The sequence below is a fragment of the Telmatherina bonti genome (genome assembly GCF_933228915.1).
Source record: "Telmatherina bonti genome assembly, chromosome: 6".
NCBI classification, from domain to species: Eukaryota; Metazoa; Chordata; class Actinopteri; order Atheriniformes; family Telmatherinidae; genus Telmatherina; species Telmatherina bonti.
Window position 1 is genome coordinate 39786482 of NC_136624.1, and position 17302 is coordinate 39803783.

General features: G+C 41.0%; 1 protein-coding gene across 1 annotated transcript; it reads right to left on the bottom strand.

Moving 5' to 3' along the window:
• Positions 1-253: 253 nt before the first annotated feature.
• eogt (EGF domain-specific O-linked N-acetylglucosamine (GlcNAc) transferase) lies at positions 254-17092 on the bottom strand. The gene is made up of 16 exons (XM_079241696.1): positions 16971-17092; positions 15081-15321; positions 13945-14045; positions 13653-13761; positions 13331-13434; positions 13142-13246; positions 10257-10363; positions 9610-9713; positions 9212-9304; positions 8251-8322; positions 7300-7386; positions 1853-1921; positions 1508-1569; positions 1242-1361; positions 772-874; positions 254-629 (listed from the first exon to the last, which is right to left on the bottom strand). The coding sequence occupies exons 2-16, from the start codon at positions 15270-15272 to the stop codon at positions 483-485; spliced, it is 1575 nt and encodes a 524-aa protein (XP_079097822.1). The 5' UTR covers positions 15273-15321; positions 16971-17092; the 3' UTR covers positions 254-482.
• Positions 17093-17302: the final 210 nt, after the last annotated feature.

Consider the following 17302-nt stretch of genomic DNA (forward strand, 5'->3'; position numbering starts at 1 on the left):
ATATTTTACACTAATAATAACCAAAATAATTAATGAATAAATAAAAAAACAAACTCTAAAGGAGGAGCATTACTTTATCATTTTGTATATTGTTATGATGAATTCTTTCAGCTGATTAAACCATACAGCAGAAATGTAACACTGAGAAGAAACAAAGTGAGAGGAATGTTTAGTGTGATGAAACTGTCAGGAGACCCCCCCCCCCCCCCCCCCCATCAACGTGACACTGATGAGATCAGACGACGTGTCGCATGTGAAGGAATGCAGGAGCAGACGCTCATTTAGCAGCTTTCACCACGTGGAAGGAAGTCGGCGGCTTGCAGGTGATCTGGCTGCTCTGACACGAATCAGGCTGTGAAGGCGGATTAAACTCCAGCTGCCGCTCAGACACAAACAACACACTGCATGACGGAGATCCGCTGGAGAGCAAAGGAACCGCTTCCATCCCAGGTTCTGTGTGTCCGCTCCCACACTCAGATCTTCTAGAGTTCATCGTGACGGCCGCCATGCCGCCATTTAGGATGGCGTGTGACGTGATCAGCTGCCTCCAGGACAACACGCATGAACTCCCTCACATCGAAGGAGTAGTTGGTAAACTTTGGGTGGTCCCCCAGCGTGGGATGATGGCCCTGAGAAAAAAAACCCATCAGACATTCAGAGAGATCCAGAACCGGTCCAGACTCATCATAAAAGCACAACATGAAGCCAACATTCCTCCACATGATGGACCGTGTGAGGCGAGTCCAGGTTCTGCTACTGAGTCTTCCCTACCTTGTCCTGTGGGAGCACTTTGTCCATTTTCTGCCAAGTCACATAGCGAACGCCCCGCAGACGGGCCAAATCTCGATAGCAGCTCTCATCCTGACAGTTGTACCTGAGAGGGACAGATGCAGATGCCTTTCAGATTCTCGTCTTCCTGTTGTTTTCCTACATGCATGCTCGCTGTGCTGCACTCTGCATCAGTCATGTAAATCCACACAACAATCCACCACACAGGCTGCTGTGCACAAACACACACACACACACACCCCATCCAGCCTCCCTGCCAGCGACCGCCAGGTGTGATGAACGGCTGATTAATAAGGCGCAGCTTCACAGTCATCCACCCAGTGGCTGAGAGGCACTTTGGAAAGAACACGCTGCCAAACCGATTGCTCTCCACGCTCCGCAGAGTCTCCTGACACACTCGCACACACAGAAACACACACACAAACATGCTCGGGCCCAACAATGTCACTCACAACTCAAAGATGACAGCCCAGTCAGGGAGGAAGAGGAGGTGTGTGAGACCTGCACCGTGCATCCCGATAAAGATGTCAGAGTTGTGGGTGATGCGGAGCTGCTGCAGGAAGGGAACGTCCCTGGAAGACAGACACGGAGTTGCACATCTGTCTCCTTCACTGACTAAACACTCTTAGACAACGCATGAAATCATAATAACAACAATAATAAATGCTTTTTTTTTATCTAGAAGTGTTCCACCTCACTGCTCCACTCCATAACTCACTTGTATTTGTAGTCCACCACGTTGACCTCCAGCTGAGGCACCGTCTTCAGGGCATTTACCAGCTGGAACGACAACAGATGGACATGAACTGTGATCAATGACAGCAAACAAATATGGATGCTGACAGCATAAATCACAAGCCTGTTGTGCTTGTACTGCTCATAGCAAATAAGACTTTAAACAGGCACTTAACAGAGGTGGGCAGTAAATCAATGGAGGGAAAAGGTGGAGGGGTTGTATAAGTAAGAAAAATAGGTAAAAGAAGGAAAGGAAAAGCAGGACAGAGAGAAGAACAAGTGCAAGAAAGCAAAGTGACAGAGAGGAGGAGGGAGGTGCTGAACTCACCTCCTCCTGGTTTAGTATCCTCCTGTACTCTGTGCTGCGTGACAGCAGGGTGACACGAACACGCCCCTCCTGAAAACAGCAATGAAACCACAAAATCAATCAGCCAAGGGCAGTGCAGACAGGTAGCGAGGAAAACACACCGCTGTCTCCAAACAAGTCCAGACATCTTCACGTGGAGCGAAGCAGACGGAGTAAATATTCAGAAAGTAAATCTTAAGTTTTCTTATTCATGAAAAGAGGTTTGTTTTATCAGTGTGCACTCATCAGACATGTTCCTTCCTGGTCTCTACTGCCACCTTGTGTGCAGAAACAGCACTTCTACTTTTTCAGAAGCAGAAACACCGACATGGAACGAAGCATGAAGTATCTGTAAATCCAGTTTAATGCGTCTCCTCATCGTAATTCAGCTCAAGCTTTGCAGCTTTAACCTGAGACGTATCAGATTAAAAGCATTTAAAAGATTTAATCCAGAGAGAGCTGCGTGGGGGGGGGGGGGGGCAGGAAGAGCGCTGATTCAGCAGGACAACGTCGCATGTTTCTCCTGAAGCAGGAACAGCCAATGAGCAGGAGGGAGGAAGTTACCAGAAAGTTCCAGATGAAGCAGATGGAGAGGGAGGTTTATCCAGTATCCTGGTGGTGTAACTGTACACAATACTGATGATGATGATGAATCCTGAAGTTCATCACTGGGAAGAAATCCCAGACAGAGGATGTCTACGTTGTCTACGGCTACTTCTTCCTAACATTACTGAAATAAATCATAGTTGTGTTCCCTAAAAGGCACCAGGCCTGGTTCATGGCTGGTTTACAGGCATATACATTCTGGCTACCGTATCATGCTCTAAATGTTCTTTAAGTTCAGATCTCAGATAACATGTTGATAAAACCCAGAAATAATTCTGGATCCATAATTCAGCTCAGAAATGTTCAGCCGTGCACGTCACAGCTAAGGTCAGGAAGTCTCGCCGTAACATCAGTGCAGAAGAAGTACTCCGGATGCTCCTCGCCAGAGAACCAGAGTTTCTATCCATGGCAGAGAGAAAACACTCGTGTGTTTGTCGGGTTTTCCAGCTCATTGACATGTTCCCTGATGCGTGTCTGCTCACTGAAATCTGATGTAAATCATGAAACACTGGTTGCGTTAGGAAATGTACTGGGAAGCAGAAAAGCATCCCTGGAACTGGAAACCAATCCAAACCAGCAAACCATCCAGGACTTGATGGAAACTTTAGGAAAGGCTCGTCTTTAAATGTTTTACTGCTACGTTCAGCACGTTGCTGCAGCTGAACATGAAGTCGAGTCGAGTTGAAGGAGTTCGATGTGATCAATAAACATGATCAGAAAAAGTTTGGTTGATTTTAAATAAAAATATTTTAGACAGATTGCAAGCTTTCACATTCTTCTGATCCATGATGTTTCCTTTAAAAATGTCCTTTTTCAGCAAACTTGGACTTCATGACATTTTCCAGTTTGGTATGCGTGCTTTATTGTTTTGCGTGCATTGTTTTAATGTCTGTTTTTATTGTACAGAGTCCTTGAGTGACTTGAAAGGCGCTTTTGAATAAAATGCATTATTACTATAATTATTATTTATGTATTTTAATAAAATGCGCATTATGAAGTTTACAGGGAGGCACGGCTAAAACAAACTAGTCTGCTGGTTCTGTTTCCCTTTGTTTGAGAAAACTATGGCTTGGAAAAAAAACTGTCACATATCTGGAATAACAATAATTCATTCCCAAACAAGCAATAAATCCATCCCTAACTGGACTGCAGATGACAGTAAAAGGATGTTGCGGCTTGCATGAAGGCTCTATGTATGCAGAATTAATGCCTTATGTTAACATAACAATCTCTATTTGTTAGAAGACAAAGTTGCTTTTTTCCTAAAGATGCACAAAAACAGATAAAAGTCAACATTGTTCATTTCTAAAAAGAAGAAATCGTCTGTTCTCCGCCTGTAAATGGACGTAAAAAGCCAGTGAGGACAGAAACTCCGAACCAGCGGAGCATGGAAGCCAAAGACACTCCTGGAAAATGGTTCTTGTTCACTCAGTCCCAGCAGTGGTTTCTACTCCTGCAGAACATTTCCTGGAGCTGGGATTTTTCTTCTCTTCGCAGCTCCTGTCCTCGCAGACACAGTTTGTGAGTTTAATTTGAATCCCAGTGACAAAATTCACAGCCTTGATTTGTTTATCAGATTTTTTCACACCAGCCTTTTTGTCCCTTCACTCCCACTGTAAGCACCAATCATCAACAGGCGCTCACACTAAGGAAAAAGAAAACTAATCTAAATACTATTTGCTAATGTAGTTATTTTCACTATGTATAAAATAAACTTTAATAAAAAACAACCAGTAAGAGTAATCCTTCCAGGACGAAGCTCCATTAAGAAGCTTTTTGCTTGTTTCAGGTGAAATCGGACGTGCATCAGGCAGAGGAACCAAACTAATCACATCTGACCTGCAGAGGGTAAAAGGACATGACCTGTCTGCGCCAGCAAACACACACAGCAGCACTTTCCCAGACATGATGGAATATCCCACACAGTCTCATGGAGAGAGTTCTTCCAGAAGGACAGCTCTCCAGCTTACTCGCTGTGTTTGTTGGGGCAGTTTCTGAAAAAGTTGCTGAAAACAAACTTCTGGGAGTCTGAACTAATGAAAATTCTTCTTTTTTATTTTATTTTAACTTAACTGATAAAAACAGACATTTTTCTTGTCTGAACTCGTTTTATTTTTCTGATTTAATTGTTTCTTCGTGGTTTGATTCATTTTATCCTTCTGTACTTTGGTCCACTGTGGTTGTTTTAGAGCGATTTATTAATAAAGTTGGACTGGATTGGAAAATCTCACTTGGAAGCCTCAAATAAAACGTTTACAGACCAGAGTTTCAAACGAAGGCTGTTTAAAACAAAGAGCCTGTCTCGCTGTGCTCCTTAGTTTCATCACATCTGAGCTGCCGTGCAGAGACGAGCAGCAGCGGCTCAACCTGCAGAAGGAACGTACCGAGCCAACACATGAGCGAACAGTCATGAGGAGATTAAAACTTATGGATCAAACTGAATATCAGCAGCATGAATCACGTTTAAGGCTGGAATGAATAAACCGGAAACATCCAGGTCATGTTTAGTCAGAGGGAACAAAAGTTTGTTTACTGCAGAAAAAATGTGAAAACTACGAGAAGGAAGTGTTTGAGTATCCAGCGTGGGCTGCACGGTGGCGTAGCGGTCAGTCCTGCAGCCTCACAGGAAGGTTGCTGGTTCAAGCCTCAGCTGGGGGGGTTTGCATGGGTTCTCTCCAGGTACGCCGGCTTCCTCCCACCCACCAGACGTGTGTGTATTCGGTTAGTTAACGGATCGATCCTCACAGGTAAGTTGCTCTGGATTAAAGCGTCTCCTGATGACTGTAGAGGAGTTTCTGCTGAGAGACGCCGTGTGAACAACAACTTACAGCGATGTAAAGCTGCTCACGGTGAAGTTAACATGGAGGAGGGTGTTTAAGCAACACAACTTGGTTTTTTATTCTTCTCTTCTTGCTTTTCTTTTCTTCTTTTTATCGATTCATTTTGTTTTTCTCTTCCGTTTTCGTAAAGAATGAAACGAAGGTCAGTTGCGGACGTGTGACAGGTTTTTACTGATGATGATGAGGAAGAGGTGGGATTCAACAAGATTCTTCTTCTTGCTTCTTTTTAAATATGTTTGATTTTCCTTTCTTTTGTTCCTTCATGCTGTTGTAGTGAAATCTATTACTTCTTTTCTACGTGTTTATGTAAGCTCTAGGTGAAGAGACTACTGCTTTGTTTCAGTTCAGGAGGTTTGATTCTCGCTTCCATCCAGGTGAGAGTTCATCTTTCTGGATGCAGAAACGAGCAAACAAGCTGCTATTTGGGAGCGAAAGTATCCGTAGCAACATGATCCATGCAGAAGAAATGTCCTTTGTTCACAATTAAACCCGTTTTCACATTAGTTATGTGCAGACTTAATTATGTGAGGCTGGTGGTATTTACAGCTGTAGGTCAATGAGTCTCAGGAGTGTGTGAAAGTCGGATACGAAGAGCAGCGCTCGGAGATCACATTCCCTGCAAAGGACAATGCAGTACTTCACACTTTAAATCAAGTTGTTCTGAGCTGCACCAGATTTTTCCTGTCCATCCGACATAAATTAACCCTCATGATCCTGCTAAGTGTAATTTTACATGATCCTTTCAGGGATTTTTATACTGGAACTATTATGCGCATTTCAGGCTAATTTATTATTATTTCTGAGCCCAGAAGGGCTGGGATTGATGGAGTTATTGTCACAAATGGCTTTATTTACTTCAGACCGACCCTCTCCGTAGGCTGTCAGATCAGCCTGTGGGCAAAACGAGTGGATTGAGACTCTTCCGCATTAAGCCCCGCCTCCCGCCGCTGCACTACATCGGGAGCGCGCACCGCACCTGCTTTCGCCGTCATTGTAACATCTCATAAACAGAAGGATTAGGCTCATATGAACTCAATAAAACAACAAAATACAATGTCAACACATAGCATACAGCCCTACATGTTGGAACCTGAATCAGAGCCTGAAAGCGAAGTGGAAAACAGCAACCCACAGCAACGAATGCAGCAGGATGTCTCTCTTTGGTAAACTCACCAGCCATCGTTGGAAATAACTTTATCCCACGTTTTCCACCCGCCTGATGTATTTGTACATGCCCTTGTTAACCAGTAGAAGGTAACCAATCACCCAACCTTATCCCCCGGGACGTCACAAGGATTTCCACGTAGAAAATACTCTCTAAAACCACGCGTTTTTCATCGCCATGGAAACCGAACGGAGAGCGTGCTGGAACTCAAACTCAAACTCAAACATGCGTTTAGGTGATAAAAACGGTGCCGTTCACATGTCTGATGAGGATTCAACACTGTAACACTGTAGAAAGCTCAGAAAACTCCAAATACCATCATAGCACCCCTTTAAAGAATTTTTTCATTTTACTTTATTTAAAAAAAACGTCAGTGGTCACATTCCTGAACCGTGTTTTGTGTTTTAGCAGAGAAAGGACAGAAAAACAGGGAAGCTGACAGGAATAAATGACCATTAAACCATTAGTTCATCTGCAAACCCACCCTGAGAGGAATCGTCATGTCCCTGAGACCATGTGGAGAAAAGCAGACGGCGTGTTATGTTGGACTGTAAAGGTAAACATGTAAACATGACAACAAGCTAAAAGCAGCTGGTGTGTTTCCTTAAAGCAGGGGGGCCCAAAGTCGCTGGCCTGCAGGGTTTTGCTGTATCCCTGCTCCAACGCACTTGGCCTCCATGAAATGGATCCAACAGCCAATGAAGCTCCGCACAATGACTGATTAGTTTGAGTAAAGTGTGTTGGAGCAGGGATGCATAGAAACCTGCAGGATTAGAAGCCACGAGGACCAGAAGTTGGCTGAAAGAAATGCTTCCTACCTTTGGTCCGTCTTGTGGGATGTTGAGGCGGTGCAGGACGTGCTGAGAGAATGCCCGGAACATCCCTTCACTGTAGCAGTCTGAAATCTGCATCAACACAAATCATGAAGAGTCTGATTCATTCGTTATGTGCAACTTGTCTCTTATATCCGTTACAGTGTGAAACTTTCTTTAGTCTTCTCTATGAAATGAACAGAAGTCTGGCTGAACCTGACCACAGTGCTGCAACACTGCAGCGGACTGTGGTGAAAAGTACATTTAGCAACAGGAATCTGACTATTGTAAACATATTTTCTTATCTATTTCTTTGGAATGAATATTATATGAGCCTTCTCAGGTTGTAGGATCTCCCATACAGACTCCTGTGGTGCATTTCTAAATGTGAGCACATGAATATAAACATGACATCTGCTGCAGGGGTAATCAGCCGCAGCTTGAGGCTGACCTAGCAGAATTTCACAGCTCAAGGCTGGAGACACGGGACAGCACACAGTTACATGGTGTCGTCTTTATAGTTATCTCCTTGGAATTATCATTTAAATAACATAAGCGCTTGTAGATATATTGAATACATCACATAAATATTTGACATAAACCACATGTTTCTGGCTGAACTGGGTATCATCATCCAGGCGGTGGAAGACCAATGAATAATAACAAAAATGTAAGAAAAAAATCATGTATTCCTCTTTCTATAAAAATGAAATGCTTAATTCAAAAGGAAAGAACGTTTAAAAAATTGACAAATGCAAGTTCAGACTCTGTGTTGTTTACATTAATTTCTCCTGGAAGTTACTCAGACACTCGGACAGGAAAACGTTCACACAGCAGCATCTGATGGTCAACATTAAAAACATTTGACAGCTCAGAAAACCTCGTCTGTTAATCAGCCATAATGATGAAAACTAAAAGTAAAAAAAACAGATAAACACAAAAGCAAACATAACTTACGAGAGGCGTGTTGTAAAAAAGGCCGTATCTCATTCTTGGAAGAAGCGAGAAAAAGGAATCTTTGAAACACACCTGTGGGAAGGCAGGACATCAGCACGGCACATGCAAAGGTTATGTCCTGATGAAGCATTTTCAGATATAAGACATGATAAGAAAACAACACATTATTATTCATTTATTGGAGGTGATCTGGATCACCGTTTGGATCCAGGAACTTTTTAAAGGCTTTGGTGGAGGTTTGGCTCTCTGAGTGTTTTTCTAGTCTAGCTGGAAGTGGAACCTATCTGCTGATCGGGGATTGATACTTCTGATAGGATACTTTACTACTAATGTCAGTGTTGCTACCAAGTGCCATATAATTGTCAAAATAAAAATACAAAAATCTTTGCTGCTATCAGTAATACAACAAATATCATTACCTGCATTAGAGGTGTCAGTATCGGTATCGACTAGTAGATATTTACCAATAAAGGTATCAGAACCAGTAGGGGCGGGAAAATCGAATTTAAAAATTGAATATCGGAATTTTTTTGCTTCACAATTTTTGTCAAAAAAAATCTTTTTTTTTTTACAAATAAATAAAAATAATCCCCAATATTTCTTTTGTTATAATCTATAAACAATAAAAATGAAAAAAATAATTTTTTTGTCATTTTTATCGTTTTTATTGATCTTTTTACTTGTCTTCTTGGGCATTATAGCAGCAGAATGTTGGTCTGGCTACTGTGTTGTTTTTTATTTACAGAAATCAAGAAAAATAATGAGCAAAAAAAAGTTTCGTACAATTTTTTTATGTTTTTAATATATAAAATCAGCAACATCGAAGAATTTTGAGAATCACTATTTAAATCGAATCAGCACCTTAAAAATCTGAATCGAATCGGGACAAAAGCGTATCGTCACAGCCCTAATAACCAGATAGGAACCAATAATATAATATAATATATATAATTAAACTTACTCTTTTTGAGTCATATGTCTTCAGATGGACGACATCGTTCTCCGTAAAGGCCTTCCATGTTTCACTGAACAGATCTCCATATCCATAAAAACTCTGGGAAAAGGACAACACAAAAACTCATTTCAAATAAAATCAAATTAAATGCAAATGAATGAATAAATAAATATAAATGAGGGAAGAGCAGCTTAAACATTTACATTAAATTGAATGTTTTTAGAGGGCAAAATGAAGCTTTTTATTCAGTAATGATGAAACATTTCCCCAGAATTTGATCAGCTATGTGTTGCTAACTGTTAGCATGTGCTAATAACCTTTAACTAATAGAAAATACTAGAAAATCCATTTACAAACGTAGTTTCACGTCAGAGACATGGCGGAGGGAGGCAACAGGTACCCACCGTGTCCCACATGACGATGTTGATGTCTGAGCTGAAGGAGTTGTTAATGTGCTGAGAGATGTAGAGGTTGACAAAGTCGCAGAAGTGATGGTACATGTTCACCCCTATTAGCATAAAAAGCACATTTTAAATGTTGCAACGGTGACAGAAATGAGAAAACAGGTGAACATGTGTCTGTAAATACTGCACAACATCTTTATTTACGATCAAACCTCAAACTGAAAATACATTTAAGCAACAGAAGACAGGATTTCACTTCTCCTTCATGGGAATAAAACCTTCATGTTGTTTCTTAAAAGGCATTTTATTACTTAGCTGTTGGCTGTTAGTGCATTTTAACCTTTTCATTTCATGCACCTTCGTCTTTTTCTCATGTTTTTAGTTGTAATTTCTTTGAGTGTCTTTAACTGTTAAAGCATATCATTTATTTTAGTGTATTTTACTGTCTAACATGCTTTATTTAAGCCTGTCTAAATGTGTTTATTTTCTTTAATGTTTTTAATACATTTGAATCTTTTCAGTATCTTAATTTCTTAGTGTATTACAGATACACAGATGTATTTTTACATCTGTGTATCTGTACAGGTGGGTTTTGTTGTGTGTTAAATATTAAGGCTTTAAATTAAATAATCTTATTTTTTACTTACCAGCATCAAGCTTCATGAAAACAGTCGGCTTTTCAACAATGACGTCACAGTGTCCATCCTCTACGGGCTGGAAGTTCAGCTCTGTGTATGTTTGTAGTTCAGCATACCTGCAGCATCAACATATTATTATAAATTAAGCTGTAAACAACTTTCAGACGTCACATGTAAACACTTAGTGCACGTTTACTGATTCCTGGTTGCATCTGAAGCTGAAGTAAAATATTAAATCACTCTGTCGCCTGTCTCCAAACAAGAAAAGACATGAACCTTGACCGTTTTGAGGCTTCTTCCTCAGTAATCTCTGCTCCCTTCATTTCAAGCCGCTGTCTACATACCTCAGCATGAAACACTGGAGGTGCTGCAGTCATTTTCAGAAAAATTCTCTCTTTAAATGCATCAATGACCGCTACTACTGGTACACGTCAGAAAATGTTTCATGTTTCTGGTTAGGTGGATAAAATGTCATGTTTAAAAACATTATCTTATCTACAGGAGATTTTGTTGAGTCCCTTGTTGAGTTTTGTTCATTATTTTAGTCTTGCATAAATGAAAACCTCTGTCTGAAGATAAAGTGCATAAAAACACTGCTGTTGTTCCAGATGTACCAGATCCAGAGCACCTCCACGTGCACAGTCAGGTAAAGAGTTAAAAAACAAGTCAAAACAGGACAAAATCAGCCCAAAAGGCCTTTGGTTGCTTTTTCACACAGCAGTTAACATGCCTCAGGATTCCTGTTTTACTGGGGAATAATTAGGAAAAGAAGGATCTAGAAGACGGTAAAAATCAGAGGATTTTACTTTCAGGGACAACGGGAACAAAAAGTTTCTTTTAAGGGCAAACTGATGCAGCCAAACACGCAGCTTCAGCCGTTAGTTCCCCGTGCTGCATAACACACCGTTCAGAAACGGCCTTCAGCATTGTTGCCTCAGTAAATAAAAACATACCGCTGCAGATTGAAGTGGGCAAGTCAAGGGTGGTTGTTTGGGATTTTTTATGTTTTAAGTTTCCAGTTATGGCTCTGCTTCCTCTGTAACTCTGATATTAAATGCATCTTTCAGTTAGTCTTCATCACCTGATTATTATTACTGATTGTTAGAGGAAATTAGTCCTCATACATGATCATCAACAAGCACATTATTCCTTTGACAGAACTGTTCCTTTAAAATGTTCCAAGCAGATTTTTCTGCAGACTTAGGGTTAGGGTTAGGACGACTTTTAAAATGTTGAAAATGATTTCTGGAAACTCAGCAGGAGCAACTAATTCCAACAAATCTGTTTAAATAATTACTGAGATGCATGAAATTGTTGGATCACCAGAAAAGATGTGAATATTTACTGGATTACTGCACATTATCAACATGTGGTCTGCAGGAGTCGACTGCAGCACGGCCTCTCTACAGAGAAATGTGGAAAAAAGGAGAAAAGATGAAACTGAGCATTTTTCTCTCATTGCTTTTCTCAAGCAAGCAGATTTTTCTGAGCTTGCATAATCACAAAGAAGTCGTTTCATGTCTTATGAGATAAATATGAATATAAATTAAATATAAATCTATAAATAAGATAATAAATCTGTGAATGATGAAAATAAATCGAGCCAGCCAGGAGTCGAACCTAGAATCTTCTGATCCGTAGTCAGACGCGTTATCCATTGCGCCACTGGCCCGCTGCACAGCTGCATGAAATGAAAGGAAATGACTCTCAGAGGGAGGGGGAGGGTTTCACTCAGCAGCCTTTTGTTCTTGTGCGGTAGTCCGCGGGACTTTGTGTCGACAGCTGAAGCCAGCAGAGTTTGCATCTACTTAGCATTTAGTTTATCTTTCACAACAACAACAGCACACAGTAGAATTACTGAGGAATATATGAACATATCCAGAGGCATATTGAGCAGAATACAGTGAGAGCCGACCGAGAGCTCATCCTTCCCTCTAACATGTAAAGCGCTTTCCTGCTTCAGATGCAGGAGCGACACCGTGTGGAAGCAAACGTTAGTCTCGGTGCTCCGACGGCTGGGATCAGTCAGAGTCTTTCTGTTCATGGTGGTGTTGATGGGAGACAGGGAGGCAGGAATGGCCTGTAGACTCTCTGGAGCAGATTTGAAATAAACATATAAAAAACCAGCAGAGTTGTGGCTTCACCTCCTGCTGGGCGGCGTTGTTGCTGATTTCAACAGACAATAATGTTTTCTAGACGCATTACGTAACTTTCTGACATTAAAACGTCGCGTCCCGGACTTGTTCGATGGCACAGTGACATCTATCATGTGCATTTCTGGAGCCGCTGCTGCCCAGCAACGTTTACATCCAGGACGAGACGTGATGTTTCACTTCACGATATAATAAGGAACTGGATGTTCTGAACACACACCGTCGCTGATTCAGCAAAGAAACAAGAAGATTAAAAGAGACGAAACAAGAGTCATGGTGAGATGGTCTTCTGCAGGCTGGAGAGAGCTAACAGGTCAGGTAGGATGCAGGATGGAGGCGGGATCAGCCGTCAATAGGCGACGCGTCATGGGAAAATAGTAAAAGTTCTGTAGTGTGATCTGTTTCATGCAGATTTAGTCTGAAGAATGGAAAAACATGTTCTATTTATCTTCTAATGTCAGTTGCATCCTTTCAGATGAAGCGAGCACAGGAACGTCTCGGCTTCCAGCTTTTAACAAATTCTGTTCAGTCTGAAAAGATTTCGTTTGCTGAGAAACAGAAACTGGTGCCGACTGTGTCCCGGGAATCTGGCTCAACAGAGAGAATCAAACCGTGCACGTTCAGCTGAAAAGCAACATGCATGAGCACATGTGTGCTTGAGGCCAAAAAAAAGTCATTTTTTATACTTTTCCAGTCTTTGGCTGAAGTTCAGCCAATGAGTGTGTGAAAGTAGTGACTCACCACGACTGCAAAGGGCTCTTGTGATCTCCTGCATCAGCAAGCGCTCGCTTGTTCAGTTTGCAGCGTCCCCCCATCTCCCCCGCCTGAATGAAGTCCTCTTTGTACCTTCAGCACCAACATGGATGAATTTAAAGTCACTGTTCTCACCAGGAACTGGTTTTAAAATAAATTAAGGAAGTAACATGACACTGTACTCGCCTCTCATGGCTTCTGCGAGGGTTCCGCAGGTCCAGGAACAGATTTGTTGCCCTGCAGAATCTGGTGTGACTGCTGCATCTTAAAGAGGAGTCCCCCTGGTAAACACAACAGCAGATCTGTCAGATTTAAGTGACATTAATAAACTTTGACCCTCCTAAGCTGAAGGACTCATCTCTGCACTGTATTCTCGCTGTGACACAAGTTTTGCAAAGTGAAATATTCGTGGCCCATTGTCCGTGCGTCTATTTCTACCTGTTGTTTCTTCCTGTTGACGCTGAAGGGTCGTGGGAACGAAGGAAATGAGCTGACTTACCGGTTTGCTGGCCTTGCAGAGTGTTTTCAGCTCAGAGAGGCGCTCTTTGACATAGCCAAAGTCAGCCTGCTTCCAGAAAACCTCCTGGGCTACATCCAGAGAACGAGCCCTGACAGATCGGAGAGTTAAGCAGATCAGCAAAGCTACAAAGCTAATGCATCATCAATCATTCACAGCACCTACTGTTACTTTAGCACAATGATGGAGAGGGAGATTTGTACCATTTTAAGACCACTGAGGGCCTTTAAAAGAGACTGTGAAAAGCCCTTTACAGCATGTGTGACAGTAATACCATCCAGAGTTTGCTTTGGTGCAGACAGGGTAGCTGAAGCGTTTTCCTGGTCCACAGTTCTTCTCATAACCCCAACAAACAGACAAATCCTGCAGCGCATCCTGTTGCAGAAACAAGTGTTGGGACATTTTAGTGTGGTTCAAGAGAAAATGAGTCAAGCTAGACGTTCATCTTAACATTTCATCTTTTATAAACCGATAAAAACCTGAAGAACAAGAAGCAACATTAGAAATGAGAGAGTTGGCGATTTCTTGACCGTTTAATGAGCCCACGCAGGTGTCACACGTGTCACCCTGCCTCACTGCTGATGTTGCATAGGGCATCATAGTATCAAGTCTCTGTCTTTCCAAATAGTTTGTTTTATAATGTTAATTCATTTATTTAATTCTCTAATAATTATGCTGAAATAATGTTAATTTTCTTCAGGTATTATGAACAAGAATTAGATTCAGCACAATTCAAGCTGAAGAAATGCATCGTGCTGCAGATCAAAACATTTTAAACTACAGCTACAATGGAAAAACATGCTTTCCTTTTATTCTTAAAGCAGGGGAGTTTATTTATTTTGTACATTCATGTACCAGACAATCCAAAGTTCTTCATATTAAACATTAAAAGCATCACAAATGTTGCAGAGAAAGAATAAAAAAGCAGTAAAAGGAAGCAGCAAATAGTTAAAATTGTAAAAATCATAGAAGCAATATGAGTTAAAAGTGCAGATTTCCTGCACTTTGTGCATTAATAACCCAGCTGGACTGAACACATCCACTGCTTCAGAATAAAACATAAATGTCTTCATTAGAAGTTCTTCACTGTTCTCTACTTTAGAAAAGCAGAATTAGTGACATCCAGCAGACAAAGCAAGAGGAGAATGTTTAATGTTTTCTCACACGTAACAGGAAAACTGAGTTAATTAATAAGTAAATCATTTAAATCTGCTGCTGAGAAAAATCTACGTTGCAAAGTTCCGCCTGAAATAAAAAGTCCAACACTTCCAACTAAATTCTGTTAAAACAACAAGTTTTATGTTCTTTTTAGACATCTTGAGCTCCCGGCCGGTCCTTAGACAACCAACATGCAGCTTCTGAACAAACATCTGAAGCATGATAAGTACAGCAAGAGGCTGCATATCTTACTTTAAATGGGCAGAGAGCGTCGTGGCGGCACTGCTTGGCGACCCTCTGGTTGTTGGAGAGGAAGTAGGGTACGTGCTCTGGCGGCAGCGAGATCCAGCTGTAGTTGAGCGGCGCTGGTTTGTGGTTGCTGATCTGCTCGGTGGGAACCATGATGAGGGAGCAAACTGTGGCCAGTGCTACCCAGAGCAGCATAGTCAGAATTACTCAGACATGTGCGATAGCGGCTTCTCTTCACAGCACCCTGCCAGAAGAGAAGAAACACAAACTCAGACTTGTACTATGCAATCTTGGCTGCAAACCTCACACCACAGAACAAACGCATGTGGGCACGAGCAAGCATGTGGGAACGCAGCTGAAGGCGGATCTGAGCGCCTCATAAGGAAAGGTCCTGCTGCAGGAAATAACAGACCTTTTCCGACTCCAGTCTGAGCTGTCAAACTGAGATATTCACTGCTAGCTCATAATACGGCTTTTTCAGGTGGTCAAACATATTTCCATGATCCAAACTATTTTGTTAAAAGTCCCAAAAAAAAGTGCATGTTTCCACATCCTGGAGCCATTTATATGATTAACTCCCATTTAAACTGTATGTGTGGATGACTGATGACCTTTGTTAAAGCAGAAACCTCATTGTGTTGTACAACAATGGCCTCCAAACCTTTGCACATCTAAAGGAAGCGGGGCAAAGCTTGATGAATAACTACTCATTAATTACATGCTTTTAAAGCCTACGTTGAAGGGAAATCAGTACTGACATGTAAACAGGTACATTTAGTCATTCAGTAACGTTGCTTTTTACTTCATCTTCTCTGTGTTTCAGGAGAATGGCTGTACTCTACTCCATAGCATTTGTTAAAACATTATTTATATATAATCGTCTTTAATGATCTAAACTTTAATGCAGCAATAAAACAGGACTTTTTATTTTTAATGTCTCATAAAAACATCAGTAGTAGTCATTTAACAGCTCCAACAGATTAAGTTTTACCATTAAACTTGTCTGGCAGTTTCATTTCTGTAAAGCTAAACATCAGACAATTCACAATATATATCTATTTTAAGTCTAAAAACAAACTTTCCTGTACAATCATACATCCAACAACAGATTTATACAGTAATAATAATCTAATCATGTTATGTATAATAATACGGCACCTAATGACTACATCACCGCTTTTAAAACTTTTAAATGCCTTTTGCTGATGATATTTAAGTAGTTTTTTCTTCTTAAATGGTAAACATTTAATTAAAGACTAAATTATACTTACCTGTATTTACCAAAGAAAAGGAGCCATCCTGCCTTTTTGTCCAATTATAGCAATTAAATATAAATAATCACAACCTCAACTAATGGGCTAAATACAAAAACACGACAATGACTATTCTATCTATATGTTTGGAATATTTTAGCTGTAGATTATTATTCTGATGAGGTTTTCTTTGGTTTTAATGATGTGAAACTGTTTTTTGCTCAAACCATGTTTATTATGATGTTAAATTCTACTTTAGTCTTCCTGAAACCTGCACAGAGCAAACAATAATGTTATCATAGAGAGCTAACTGTGTAACATATTGCTTTCCAACTTTAAGCTTCGTGTAAATAAAACTAAAGCTTTACTTTAACGTTAGAAACTCCCAAAGACCCTCAGTGTTCATTTAAACATTCAGGAAAATTCTTAATACTGACGAGTTTCATGTATTACAAAGCATTAGTAACTGTTTTAGTCCCCAGAGGGACAGTAAATGAAAACTACTTGTAAATAATAAGCAACATGTGAAACATTCAGCAGCAGATCTGCACAAAGACACAAAACCCTGCAGATTAATTCAAGCTGCGCCGAGAGAAAAGACAGAAAAGAACAAAGCTGCAAAAAATAAGATGATATTTACAATGTCCAGAAATATCCAGCGACACAGAAGTTGTATCAGCAGCTGTCTGGAACTCCTGTGCTGAAAGTCTGGATGAGTTTACCGAATGGAACCGCCTGATCGGTCCAGACTGAAGCGGTGATGTTGCCGGTGGTCGCCATAACACCGGAAACCTTCACGCCGTGCACTACCGAGGCGCCGCCACAAGGTGGCGCCACTCTCACGCCTTACGGCGGCAGTTCGAGACGTCTGAGCTCCTTCTCAGGCTTAAACCACCCAACTTTTACCAGAAATATCTCCCTTTCACAGCCATATCTTTATAAATATTCTAAAATGTTGCATATCTTCTATAA